Source organism: Anolis carolinensis, chromosome 2 (genome assembly GCF_035594765.1).
Source record: "Anolis carolinensis isolate JA03-04 chromosome 2, rAnoCar3.1.pri, whole genome shotgun sequence".
NCBI classification, from domain to species: domain Eukaryota; kingdom Metazoa; phylum Chordata; class Lepidosauria; order Squamata; family Dactyloidae; genus Anolis; species Anolis carolinensis.
Window position 1 is genome coordinate 252,526,902 of NC_085842.1, and position 14,495 is coordinate 252,541,396.

A 14,495-nucleotide genomic window follows, 5' to 3' on the forward strand; every position below is an offset into this window, starting at 1 on the left:
ATTGCTGACCCTGGAGCCTCAGGTGCCAGCAGTGGCCAGGAGTGCCTTTGCACAATTCAAACTTGTGCGCCAGCTGTGTCCTTATCTTAAGATGCCAGAGCTAGCCATAGTAGTACATGGCTTAGTTACATCATGACTAGACTACTGCAACACACTCTATAGTTGGCTACCGGGCAAAATGTAAAGTGTTGGTCATTACCTTTAAAGCCTAAATGGTTCGGGTCCAGTTTACCTAACCAACCACTTCGGGTTCAACATATCTTCATGACCGCATCTCTTTCTATGAACCGGCGTGGGCACTGAAATCTGCTGGGGAGACCCTTCTTTCAATCCCACCACGTCTCAAGTGCGGTTGGTGGGGATGAGAGAGAGCCTTCTTGGTGGTGGCTCCCCACCTCTGGAATACCCTCCCTAAAGAAATTAGAGTAGCCCCCACTCTTTGCGCATTTTGGGTGAGTCTAAAAACATGGCTCTTCAGACAGGCCTTTGATCCTGAGTAATGGATGAACTACCGATAGTACTGCTCTGCGTTTACGGCAGTTAGCCCGCTTTTTGCGGGTTCTACTGCATTTTAGGAATTTTTATACAGTAATTTTGTACTTTTACAATTTTCCCAGTGGGATTTTATATGCGCTGATGATTATTATATTTATGCTATTGTACTTATACTTGTGAATTGTTGTTTATATATGACACTTGGAGTGCTTCTGTGAGCCGCCCCGAGTCCCTTCGGGGAGATGGTGGCAGGGTACAAATAAAGGTTTATTATTATTATTATTAATTATTATTATTATTATTTGAAACACAAGATGAGTCCACAGCAGACATTCTGCTGGCTGCTGTATTGGATCACACGTCAGACACTTCCCAAGTGTCTAGGGCTGTGTGATGTATTGGCAAATAATGCGTGCCGATCCCAGTAAGGTGGCCTTTTGCAGCTGGCAGATGGTAATTTTGTCAGCGCCGATTGTGTTTAAGTGCAGGCCAAAGTCTTTAGGCACTGCACCCAGTGTGCTGATCACCACTGGGACCACCTTGACTGGCTTGTGCCAGTCTTTGTAATTTGATCTTTAAATCCTCATATGGTGTCAGCGTTTCCAGTTGTTTCTCCTCAATCCTGCTGTCACATGGGATTGCAACATCGACAATCCATACTTTGTTTTTTTTAACACGATCGTGAGGTCATTATTATTATTATTTTATTGTATGACACAGCAAACAAGATAGACATGCTGGATTTCATATCACATATTATTATTATATAATATATTATATATATTATTAATATATATTATTAATATATTTTACTATGACACAGCAAACAAGATAGATATGCTGGATTTCATATCACAAAATCACAAATCAAACACTTCCCAAGTGTCTAGGACTGTGTGATGTATTTTAGGATGATGCGCACAGATCCCAGCAGGGTGGCCTTTTGCAGTTGGCAGATCGTAATTTATTTATATATATTATATTTATATAATATTATTATATTATATAAATATAAATATTATATATTATATAATATTATTATTATTATTTGTCTTTTCATGTTGTAAGCTGCCTTGATGAGTCCCCTCAGGGGAGATGGGGCAGAATATAAAGAAAGTTTTGTTGTTGTTTTAGATTCACCCATTGGGATACCAAAATACTCCCCAATCCTAGTTCTCAAAAGTAACTTTTCCAAACTCTTCCTGAGCATATGGCTGTGATTCAGGGGCGAGGAGAATCTGTTGTGAAAGAGGCCATTTCCGTCTTGATTGCTGACCTGTGGGATTTTTTCCCCCTCCCTCTCTTCCTGACCGATTTGTTTTCGTCTCCTTTCCTTTGGCCGGCCTCACGCAATCCGGCGTCCTTGGCCCAGGCAGGCCCCTCTGCTCCCAATCAACAAAACAGGCCCCTCCGCCCCGCATCACGGGATCTCCACCCGGCAACTTTGGCAGGATTACCCACTCGGCCCCGCCCACGGCTCCTTTCCGGCCAATCAGGGCGCGCGCCGGCGGGAGCGGGGCGGGGCAATCAACTCGGGCCCGGAGAGGTTTAAGAGCGAAGCCCCTGGCCCGAAAGCAGACACAGAAACGAAGCCTTCTATTTACCCACCAGGTGCATCCTAAAGGCAGCACCTCGTCTTGGAAGCTAAGCAACGCCGGCTTGGGTGAGTCCTTGGATGGGAGGCCGGCAGCAGTGCTCATAGGCTCAATATCGACGGTTTACTTTTTTTTAGAAAAAATGCCTAGGGAAAAACCATGGTGGATAAGGATCTAGACTTCTTCTTCCCTCCTAAGTTGTTGTTATTTTTAGAGGTTATGGGTGTTTACAGCAGTGGTTCTCGGATGTTTTTGGCCTACAACTCCCAGAAATCCCAGCCAGGCTGGGATTTCTGGGAGTTGTAGGCCAAAAACATCTGGGGATCCCAGGTTGAGAAACACTGGTTTAACTTGGCACAAGCAACCCTAAGCGGAAGGCTCCCGTCTCACTTTGGAAGCTAAGCAGGGTCCGCGCTGGGGATTCCTTGGATGGGAGGCCGACAAGGTGCTGTGTATAGGCTGTATTTCAGAGGAGGGCACTGGTTTATCTGAAGAAGATAGAGAGATTTATTGTTTCCTTCCTCTCCTGGGCCTGCTTTCCTTTCCTTGCGGCCTGGGGTTTCCCCTCGAAGAGAGGCCGCAGATTTGGATCCTCGCCCAGAAAGAAGAGAAACCAAGCCGCATCCAGGCCCCTTCCCTCCCTCCCTCCCTCCCTATTCTTCTCTCCACCAACAGCCTGGAGGGTTTGTTGCTTGTTGACATTCAGGAGCCTGGTGTCTGTGTTGTGTATGTATATATATTTTTCCCTTCTCCCCCTTTCCCACCTCCTCCTCTTTCACCCGTGTGTCATGTGAATCGGGACTCACGTGTCTATGGGCTGGAGTTGGGTCACGTGCTTCTCCCCCCCCCCCTCCTTTCCTTTCCTTGGAATGGCGCCCCAGATCTTTCCTCCTCCGCCCCATGTTTTGTATGGAGACAGGAAGGGAGGGAGGAATTCCAAGAAAATGGCTGATGATCATCATCATTATCATCCCTGACTCATCATCATCCAGGAGGCTGTGAAAGGGGCTGGGAAGGCAAATTTGGAACATGGATGGTTTCCTATGGGGCCCTTGCACACGGCCCTATATCCCAGAATATCAAGGCAGAAAAATCCCACTGTATCTAATTTAAACTGGAATATATGGCAGTGTGGACTCAGATAACCCCGTTCAAAGCAGATACCGTGGGATTTTCTGCCTTGATATTCTGGGTTATACGGCCCTGTGTTGTCGAGGGCTTTCATGGCCACAATCACTGGGCACCCATCCACACAGCCCCATATCCCAGAATATCGGGGCAGAAAATCCCACAGTACAGTAGAGTCTCGCTTATCGGGCTGGCAGAATGTTGGATAAGTGAATATGTTGAATAATAAGGAGAGATTAAGGAAAAGCCTATTAAACATCAAATTAGGTTATGATTTTACAAATTAAGCAGAACATCAAAACATCATGTTATACAACAAATTTGACAGAAAAAGTAGTTACACGGTAACACAGTAATGCTATGTAGTAATTACTGTATTTACGAATTTAGCACCAAAATATCACAATGTATTGAAAACATTGACTACAAAAATGCGTTGGATAATCCAGAACGCTGGATAAGCGAGTGTTGGATAAGTGAGACTCTACTGTATCTGCTTTAACTGGTTCCACACTCAGATGTGGGAATTTCTGCCTTGATATTCTGGGATATAGGGCTTGTGTGGAAGGGTCCTGGGTTGCTGTGAGTTTTCCGGGCTGTATGGCCCTTGCTCCAGAGGCATTCTCTCCTGACGTTTCGCCCACATCTATGGCAGGCATCCTCAGAGGTTGTGAGGTATATTGGAAACTGGGTAAGTGGGGTTTATATATCTTGGAGAAAGAACTCTTGTCTGCCTGAGGCAAGTGTGAACTTTGCAGGGCCCTTCCACGCAGCCATATACCCCAGAATATCAAGGCACAATGACCCACATTATCTGCTATGAACTCAGTTATCTGAATCCACACTGCCATATATTCCAGTTCAAAGCAGATAGTGTGGAGTTTTATTCAGCTGTGTAGAAGGGGCCTCAATTGGCCAGCTTGATTTGCATTGAAAAGGCTGGCTGATTCCTGCCTGGGGGAATCTTTGTTGGGAGGTGTTAACTGGTGTGGGTAGTTTCTTGTCTAGAATTCCCTTGCCTTCCGAGTGTTGTTCAGGGTAATTAGCATCTCCCAACAAACAATTCCCCCAGGCAGGAAACAGCCAAAGGAAGCTGCCAGGCTATTCAGTGCTAATCAAGGTGGCCAGTTGCAGCATTCCCACTTGCCTCAAACAGACAAGAGTTCTTTCCCCCACCCTGGACGTTCCACAAATATATAAACCTCCCTTGCCTAGTTTCCAATAGACTTCACAACCTCTGAGGATGCCTGCCATAGATGTAGATGAAACATCAGGAGAGAATGCTTCTGAAAACTCACAGCAACCCATTGAACATGGATGTTTTCCACTTTCTCTCCTTGCTGTCCCTTCTTTGTCTCCCCTTCCTTCCCTTCTTCCCCCATGGCCACTCTCTTTTCTTCTTCTCTTTCTCCTTCTCTTCTTCCCCAACTCTCTTTCCTTTCTCTCTTTTCTTCTCTTTCTCCTTCCCCTCTTTCTCTCTCTCTTTCCTTCCTTTCTTTATATTTCCCTCTGTCCTTCCCTTCTTTCTCCTTCGCTTTTCTTCCCTCTTCTCTCTGGTTTGTTTTCCTTCTGGTGAGAGAGAAAGAGAAGGATTTCTTTCAAGATTTGAGGGAATCCCTTCTCATATCTTTAGTGTAAAGCAGATTCCCCCCCCCTCTTTTTCTCAGCTGTGTTGTGTAAATAAAAATGGTTATAGTTTATTTACAAAACAAGAGTTTGGGTTTCCTGGGGTGGATCTACCCTCTGGGTGTTTTGGACTTCCAACTCCCGCAATGCCTAACAGCTGGGGGGAGAGCCAAAATTGGCCTATGCCTAAAATATTTCAATATGCTGTAATTGTACGTGACTTTTTTCAAATAACTTCAGATTTAGTCTTTCGGGAAAATATTAATAGAATGGGCAAACAAGTGCCTAAGAATGACACGTTGGAGCTTTTAATGTTTTCCTGCACAAATGGCCAATTGCTCTACTCCTTCCATAAGAGGAGATTCTAGTTTTTAATAATCTGGCCATGGTGGCACACACCTTAGTAACATCTAGATTCAATTACTGTACTGCGGTCTATGTGGGGCTGCTCCAAAAGAGCGTTCAGAAACTTCAGCTGGCTCAAAAGTCAGCTGCTAGACTCCTTACTGGGGCAGGATATAGAGGAAGAACGACGCCACTCCTGAAGCATCTACATTGGCTTCCAGTTTGTTTCCAGACACAATTCAAGGCTTTAGCCTATAAAGCCCTAAGCAGTTTGGGACAAGCCTACTTGAAGGACCGCACCAACCTACTTGAGCCCTGAGATCATCAGAAGAGGCCCCAGCTCTCAGTCCCACCACCATTGCAAGCACGATTGGTGGGAACAAGAGAGGGCCTTTTTGGTGGTGGTCCCACAACTTTTGAACACCCTTCCTAGAGAGGTATGGCCGGCCCCCTCCTTTACTGGCCTTTCAATCATAAATTAAAACTTTCCTGTGGAGCCAGGCCTTTCCAGATGAATGATTACAGGCACTGCCAGATAACTGCTGATAATATTCACCTTTGAATGCTTTGTTGTTCCTGGTAACTGCAACATGACCTTATGAAAATTGATTATTTTTGGAGTTGCATAACTCAGTGGCTTGAGGTTAGGGAAACTTTTTCATGGTATTTGTTGTAAGTTATACATTGTTGTATATGGGGTGTTCAAATTGGGTTATTTTCTAAATTGGCATATGATGTTTTTAGTTTATTATAAGTTTTCCCCTGACATTAATTCTAGTCATGTCCAACTCTGGGGGTTAGTGTTCATATCCATTTCTAAGCCGAATTACCATTGTTGTCCGTAGACGTCTCCAAGGTCATGTGGCCGACATGACTGCATGGAGCACCAATATCTTCCTGCTAGAGTAGTACCTATTAATCTCCTCACATTTGCATGTTTTCGAACTGCTAGGTTGACAGAAGCTGGGGCTAACAGCGGGAGCTCACCCCATTCCCCTGCCAACATTTTGGTCAGCAAGTTCAGCAGCTTAGCAGTTTAATCCACTGTGCCATCGGGACCTCTTAGTTGATTATGTATCGATGTATATGTATTAGTGTTTTTTAAACTTTTGTACACAGCTTTGAATCCCACCATGGGAAAAAAAGCAGGATAGAAATGAATAAATAATAATAACAGCAGCAACTTTGGTGACACTTTCAGAAAGGCAGTGAAAATACCTAAAATGATTATTTTGCTGCCAAAATGAATTATGTGGTATTGACCTCACATTATTACTCTTAAAGCGTAGGGAGCAGAAGAATTCAGTCTGCTTTAAACTGAATTATATTAATTCCCACTGCCAGATAATCTGGGATAAACAAAAAACCTGAGATCAGATCCTGGGATATAGGGTCTGTCTGGAAAAGCTCCCAGTTTATACATACTGAGGGTACATTTACACTGGGGAATTAATGCAGTTTGACATCACTCGAACTGCCATGGTTCCATGCTATGGAATTATAGGATTCCACAGTCTAGAGCCTTAGCAGTTCAAATGGTGTCACTGCATTAATTCTCCAGTATAGATACACACTGAGACTTATGATAACACTTTAGGGAAAAAACAAAAGGAACAAATTGTCCTTTCCCTTATAGCAAATGGTCTTGAGTGATACACTTGTAGCCATTTGGAAGCAGTAATGTATTCCCCTTATCCTGGAAAGTTACTTATTTCTGTACTATAATTTTATACATGTCTCATTGGAAGCCAAGGAAATCTTAACTAGATTTTCTCCTCTCAGCAGGTTTCACAATGAAGGTCTATCTATGTGCATTGGCCCTCTTTTTGGAGGCATGCTTTGCTGCTCCCAGCCTAGATTCTGCCCTGGATGATCACTGGCAGGCATGGAAGACGTGGCATAGCAAGAAGTACCACCAGGTAATGATCACCACTTGGGCTTTGCTATCAAAATGCATTTTGAAATGTAGTGGTTAGGAATGTCTTATGAATGGTACATAAGAAGAACTGTATGGCGTGGTTTGCCATAGAACAGACAATTCAGATATTTGGGTTACAGTTCCCCTCTTCCCCAGTCAATGTTAGGAGCTTGATCAGCCATAGACAACTGGATGGCCTTTGCACCACAATTGCTTGGTGGGTGTACTTAGTGAGTACTAGAGGGTGTGTCTACACTGTACAGTTAATGCAGTTTGACACTGCCATAGCTCAATACTATGAAATTATTGGATTATCATTTTATAATGTCTTTAGCCTTCTCTGCCAGAGTGCTAGCGGAGCATATGACCAAACTGCAACTCCCATGATTCCCTAGCATTGAGACATGGCAGTTAAAGTGACGTCAAGCTGTGTTAATTTTACAGTGAAGATGAATTTCTTCCTTGTGTTCTAATTTATCTTATATTTACTGGGATGTTAATGCAAAAAGAATTCTTTGCAGTTTCGCCAAGTTTATTTGCTGCTTATGTATCCTTTCCCATCCTTGGAATAAAACAATTCACCCAGTAGAATGTAGTTTCATATCTTTAGTAATTTACATTCAATTCAACTTAATTTGAGTTGGGCATGTATATATGAATATTCTTGACATCCCACGGATTTAAACTCTTGAATTATTTTCTAAAGTATGCATGTTGTGCATGAGCTGTAAAGTTTAATTAGTAACACTCTCCTGGCATATCCTTCATGAACAGTGGAGCCAGCTGTTGAAGGTATTTTTAAGGCTTAGTTTGGGCATTGTTCCCAACCACAGTAAAGAAATACAGTTATGGCTTTACATGTTGCCTCAAACTGACAAAGGGATTTGCATTCACCCACCAAACCCAAACTGACAGGTGTAAAAATGAGATGGGTGAAGCAAAAGCAAACATGACTTGCCTGTATCCTCGGCAGTTGGTTTCTGAAGTGGTTAATGCAGTCTATACTTTTTGTGATTGCCCAATTTAGCCCAGGCATGGGCAAACTTTGGCCCTCCAGGTGTTTTGGACTTCAGCTCCCCCAATTCCCAATAGTGTACTAGATGTTGGGAATTGTGGAAGTTGAAGCCCAAAACACCTGGAGGGCCAAAGTTTGCCCATGCCTGATTTAGCCAGTAGTTCTGCGTGCCTGGAGGCTGTTGGAGACTAAACCTTAATTTTTCCTTCTCTGTGTTCATACAGCAAGAGGAAGGCTGGAGGAGGATGATCTGGGAGAAGAATCTGAAGATGATTCAGTTGCACAATCTGGACCACAGCCTGGGCAAGCATAGCTACAGACTGGGGATGAATCACTTTGGAGACATGGTGCGTATCAACATCAGAGTTGCCTGGCTGCTCCTCTGAGTAATTGCCCAGATATCATGCTAATGTATTTCCTCTTCTCTTCCAGACGAATGAAGAGTTCAGGCAAGTGATGAATGGCTATAAACACTCCAAAACAGAGAAAAAATATAGAGGATCTGAATTTCTTGAACCAAACTTTTTGGTGGTTCCAAAGTCTGTTGACTGGAGGGAAAAAGGATACGTTACTCCCATAAAAGATCAGGTATGCACCTGGGTTCCTTTATTTGACTTAGCTGTGTGCAGGATATTTGGATGGATATTTAAACAGCAGGTTAAATGCAACACTCAGGCCTGCCTCTCCAGTGCTTGATTCATATGACACTGATGGAATCTGATACTCTGTCATCATGTAATTCTCTAACTGGGATTTCATCAGCCTAATTGATTTTGATTTCACCTTATTAATTGAAGAAGATTCAAACAGTTTCTTCATTGCACTGCAAATCCCAGAATGGCCAGTGGTTAGGGGGTTCTGGAGTTGTATTTCAAAGTTGTTTTTCCTGAGTATTTGTAGTTCTCCTTCAGCTGTGCAGTTGGTGATGAAAAATTGTCTTTCCTTCCTCTCTGATCTTGTTCATGCCAGGAAATGGAGGTTGGGCAGAGTGCTGTGAATGCTAAGCTTTCCAGTTAACTTGCTAGCCTTGCATATTTGCGGTATTGTTGCAACCAATGGCTGGCTCTGCCTAAAAAGTTTACAGTCAGAATTAAAGCAATCCTATATAGAATCAGAGAAGAGAATACAGCTATACAGAGAACAAGACATGTTTTAGATTACAACTCCCACAATCCTTTACCATTTGCCATGCTGGATGGGGCCAGTGGCAGTTGCAGTGCAAGACAGTAAGCCAAAGTGTCCTTCCTGAAGCAGCAGAGAACCCACTGTTAGACTGGCAAAATCAGGTGCCAGAAGAAGCTCTTTTATGGGGAACGCAAACTGATGTGGAAAAAAGCAAAATAGGACTTTGTGCTATGCTGGTTGGAGGATTCTGAAGCCCGGTTTCCCCCAGTTTTGGGTGAGCAAGTGGGACACATCATAATAGGACTTCCTCCTATTGGATATAAACAAATGTGTTTTGTCATTTGTCCTTAGGGTCAGTGTGGATCTTGCTGGGCATTCAGTACAACTGGATCCCTTGAAGGACAACACTTCCGCAAAACCGGCAAGCTGGTCTCCTTAAGTGAACAAAACCTTGTGGATTGCTCTCGGCCTGAAGGAAACCAGGGCTGCAATGGGGGTCTTATGGACCAGGCTTTCGAGTATATAGCAGACAATGGTGGCATTGATTCTGAGGAGTCCTACCCATACATTGCCAAGGTATGGTATTTTCATCTTCCAGTGATTTATTTGTAAGATCTAACAAATCACCAGAGGTATTAGGAAAGCCAAATATGGAATACATAAGCAGGGAATCTCTAAACGTCTCTATGATTGTCATTGGGTGCGTGGGATCCTTGACTGCCAGCATACTGATTCCAGCAGATTAAAATGGTTAACTCCCTTCTTTCTTTTTCCTGGGTGGCTGGAATGCATTTGAAAAGCTTGCAGAATTATAATGCTTTGTTTCCATTTTAACCGGATCACGTTTGCTCAGTAATTTTAGTCTCTGCTGCATAATAGTTTATGTATATATATATATTTTTAAAAAACTGGAACACCAGCTAACTAATTCCTGCCTGTTGAAGTTTTGAGTCACGGCCGATGTGTTTGCCTTTTAAGGATGATGAAGATTGCCTTTACAAGTCTGAATTCAATGCTGCTAATGACACTGGGTTTGTGGATGTGCCAGAAGGACACGAACGGGCCCTGATGAAGGCAGTGGCTGCAGTCGGGCCAGTTTCTGTCGCTATTGACGCAAGTCACTCCACTTTCCAGTTCTATGAATCAGGTGAGACACTGTTCACAAATGTGGGGAGGAAACCCTTTTTATGGACTTTGCTGAAGAGGGCAGCTGTCCCCCATCCCAGTGCTCTTTAGGCTTGCATTCCATTTTCCTATCATTTCCAAATGCTAGCTAATCATGGTGGAATGCTACACTCCACCATATTTGGAGGACACCTTTGGAGAAAGCTAATATATTGTGCAGTTTATCAAAGGAAACTAATGAACAGAATTAATATGATCTTGTTGGAAATAGTATAAGCACCTCAGCTCAATATGAAGCTTCCTGTTGTCTTATAACCTTGAGAAGCAGTTCATAGGTACATGGTGTAATGCGTTTTGTGCATGAACAATGAGATTTGAAACTGCCCTCTATAATTTGGGAGTTTGCTTAAAAGTTTAGACATGACGCTGGCCCATTTCTGTCTCCTGAGATTTCAGTGGATGCCCAACTGAAAGAGAAGATGACATGGCAAAGAATCTTTTCTGATTGCAAGCCAAACTTGAGTAAAACTTAGAAACCCTCCCACATCCAGTTCTGTCCTTTCACTACATAGGGTGGCATATTGAATCTTGTCCCAGATCCCAAGAAGTAAATGGGTCTGTGTCTTACTCAAATTTTATCAGGTGCCAAGAGAACTTTCATTTGTTCCATCCTTGTTTTCTTTTATATGACTGGCTGAGTGCAACTCTTTGCACATGTTAGTGCTGTCACCTTGAAAGCCAGCATAAAGACAAGATTCCTCACTTTCTCCTAAATTCTTTTCTTAAGGGATGGGAGAGACCTTGTCCTTTGTGACATTTTTAGAGATCATATCTGTTATAAAAAGGTAAAGGTTTTCCCCTGACATTAAGTCTAGTCGTGTCCAACTCTGGGGGTTAGTGCTCATCTCCATTTCTAAGCTGAAGAGCCGGTATTGTCCATTGACACCTCCAAGGTCATGTGGCCAGCATGACTACATGAAGCACCGTTACCTTCCTACTGGAGCAGTACCTATTGATCTACTCAAATTTGCATGTTTTTGAACTGGTAGGTTAGCAGAAGCTGGGGCTAACAGCGGGCACCCATTCTGCTCCCCGGATTGAACCACCAACCTTTCGGTCAGCAAGTTTAGCAGCTCGGCGGTTTAACCCGCTGCACCATCGGGGGCCTCCATATCTGTTGTACTAGACAAGATATTTAATGAGACCACTGTTTCAACACAGATTAAATAAACAAGGAAAAATGCAAGAAGCTTGTGTCTGAAAATCGGGGAAGTTGCTAATGATAATCAAAAACTGATTTGAATCCTTGTGGAACATATTCCCATAAGTAGTGGCACCTGAGAAGACACTCTGGACCAAACCTGAAGGAAAAGTTATTTATCTGGAATGTAATCATCCTCTTCCACTTCTAGGAATTTACTATGACCCAGATTGCAGCAGCGAAGAATTGGACCACGGTGTTCTTGTTGTTGGTTATGGCTTTGAGGGAACAGATGACGATAACAAGAAGAAGTACTGGATTGTCAAAAACAGGTATGTGAGAGGAGCTTTCCTGCCTTTGTATTAACAATTCTTGTGAAACTCTACCCAGTGAGTTTGCATGTATGCTGAAACTTGTAAATTGTGGGATTTGTCCACTTGTCACTTGATTGTTTCACACAGCTGTCCAAACTTTTATGGTTCTGAGAGTGCATTAAATATTTTTATATCCAACTTTTTACCAAGATTGTCTGCCTTGTAACTCTAAATATATACAGAGGTATAATTGGGGAGAGGCATTTGAGTGATAACCAGAGGTCAGAAGGAACTGCAGATAGACTGTACTGCTGGCTGATGATAAAGGCTCCAGCCTTTTTGTGCTGAACAGACAGTAATATGGTTCCCTGCCTCCTGGCTCACAATGTAATAAACACAATATAAAAAGAATAGGGTCGGAAGAGAGGTAAATGTTGTACAGTAATAGGAATCCTAAAATACAGGTTTTCTATATTAAACTACAGTGCTCCCTCACTACTTCGTGGTTCACTTTTCACGGATTCGCTGTTTCGCGGTATTTCAATAAACTCTAAAAGAATATTATAAATCATAAAAATTTACAATTTATAGCCTAAGGGAGGAAGGAGAAGCTGAAGGGAGAGAAAAGGAGCCCAAGCGGCAATGAGAAGAGAAGGAGGCAATTTATCAACAGACGATTGGTTGATAAAGACTTAAAATAGTGTATAACTACTAAAATAGTGTATAAATATTAAAATAAATATAGTGTCCCTACTTTGCGGATTTTCACTTATTGTGGGTGGTCCTGGAACCTAAGGGAACACTGTACTTGTTTGCCCTAGGAGAGTCTTCACTGCTATATTGTTTTCTCTTTCAGCTGGAGTGATAAGTGGGGAGACAAAGGTTATATCCTCATGGCTAAAGACAGGAACAACCACTGTGGTATAGCTACAGCTGCCAGTTATCCTCTAGTATAACTCCTCTAAAGAAATATATTGCTGTTACAGCCATCTTCAACCTGAGAAGATGAACACTGGAATAAGCTCTCCAGATTGTTGGTCTCTAGACACTTTTTGAGGCCACCAAAAGTATTGCAGCACCAGAAAGGACTTTAAACTGACATGCACCTGTTTCTTCCAAGATTTCGAGTTGTGGTTTTTTTATTTACCTTGAGCCTCTGTGATGTTTACTTGATGGCAGTATGTGCCCTCTTTTTTAAACTTGATGTAAATGTTGCTTATGTACACAAGCTTGTAATATTGATAGCTAGCATTCTGGCTAAATCATAGTTTCTTTTTTTAATGTTGATTTTTTTTTTTAAACAATGGCTTTCAGAAGAATTAGAGCTTTTCAAATAAACACTGAACATTTCAACATAGCCAGATGAGTTGTGCCTCTTGTATGTGATACTTGTCTTCCTCCCATTCTGTTATCTAATCTTTTTGTGTCAGTGTATATTTTGTTCCTGAGGTGCCTAGAATAATTCTTAGCAAGCAGCAAGTCGAGATTGGCATTTCCAAATCTGCTTTTAATGTACAAAACAGTCATTTCAGAAAGTGGAGCTACTTTGTTATGTGTTTTTAAGTTGTTTCTGACTTAGATTTGCCTTAGAGTTGCAGTATCAGAATTTTCTTTGGCAAGATTTGTTTATAGGGGCTTTGCCGTTACTTTTCTCAGAGGCCTCGGAAGTGTGCTTTTATTGGATGATATGGTTTTAAGTCAGAGTCCCACCTACACTGGCCATTTAATGCAGTTAGAAGATAGCTTTAAATTGTGACAGCCAGACAACAATCTTCCACAAAAGTCTGCAAAATAATGTCCTTAATGAGCATCAGTGCTCTGGGTTATATAATCATCATCCGGGCCTCAAAACTGGTTCCAGGATTTCCTATGTACAGCAAAACTACTTTCTTCAGTACTAGTTTGAAACTGCATTAAATGGTCAGAGTAGATAGTATCATAGTCCAATGTTCTGACCACTAAACAATGTTGCCTCTCAGGCAGATCTGATGCACAAATGAGAATTTTAATAGGTACATCTATACAAACTTGAGAATCCTGACCTTGTCCTTCCACTGCCACCTGCCTTCAGTGGCAAGGACACTCTTTGACTGTCACTTTCAACTGTTTTGAAAATGATTTTTGAATGGGGAAAATGGAGATAGAGATCCCTGCCCCTACTTTAAAATGTCTTTTTGGATATTTTGAATATTCCATTCTCAGCGGACTACTTGGAGGCAGAAGTATAATGGCCAGGTCATTGGTCACTTTCAATGGGAAAAGGGGTCTTGGGCTTTTTCACTCTCAGAACTGTTTGAACAATAAAATATGAGATGTTAACCCACCTGCGCTTCTGGGATCCATTTTTGCAGCTTAAGCAAGGGTTTGCACATGCTGGCACAAGTACCAGGGGCACACAGATGTTTCAAATTCCTGAACGCAGCCGCTGCCTGCTTTGTGCCTCCCAACCTTTTGCTGTGAACAGTGCTGTGTAAGCAGCCCATATCTCATGATGTACTGGCTAATGGAAAATCATGTGGCTTCACAATTCCCATCCCAGCTGTAGAATAAGAACTCCCAACAAATTGCACAAAGATTAAAATCCCTCCAACTAACATTTAAGTGATGC

General features: G+C 42.5%; 1 protein-coding gene across 2 annotated transcripts; it reads left to right on the forward strand.

The window, feature by feature from the left end:
• Positions 1–1,784: 1,784 nt before the first annotated feature.
• LOC100561941 (procathepsin L) lies at positions 1,785–13,244 on the forward strand. Of its 2 annotated transcripts, none has more exons than XM_003216454.4 (8): positions 1,785–2,158; positions 6,972–7,108; positions 8,347–8,469; positions 8,555–8,710; positions 9,599–9,823; positions 10,226–10,394; positions 11,785–11,905; positions 12,744–13,244. In XM_003216454.4, exons 2-8 carry the CDS (start codon positions 6,983–6,985, stop codon positions 12,841–12,843), a joined length of 1,020 nt encoding a protein of 339 aa, XP_003216502.2. In that variant the 5' UTR covers positions 1,785–2,158; positions 6,972–6,982; the 3' UTR covers positions 12,844–13,244. The 2 variants fall into 2 exon arrangements, with proteins under 2 accessions (XP_003216502.2, XP_008101430.2); XM_008103223.3 differs by having other exon boundaries at positions 2,003–2,158; positions 6,975–7,108.
• The last annotated feature ends 1,251 nt before the right edge of the window (positions 13,245–14,495 follow it).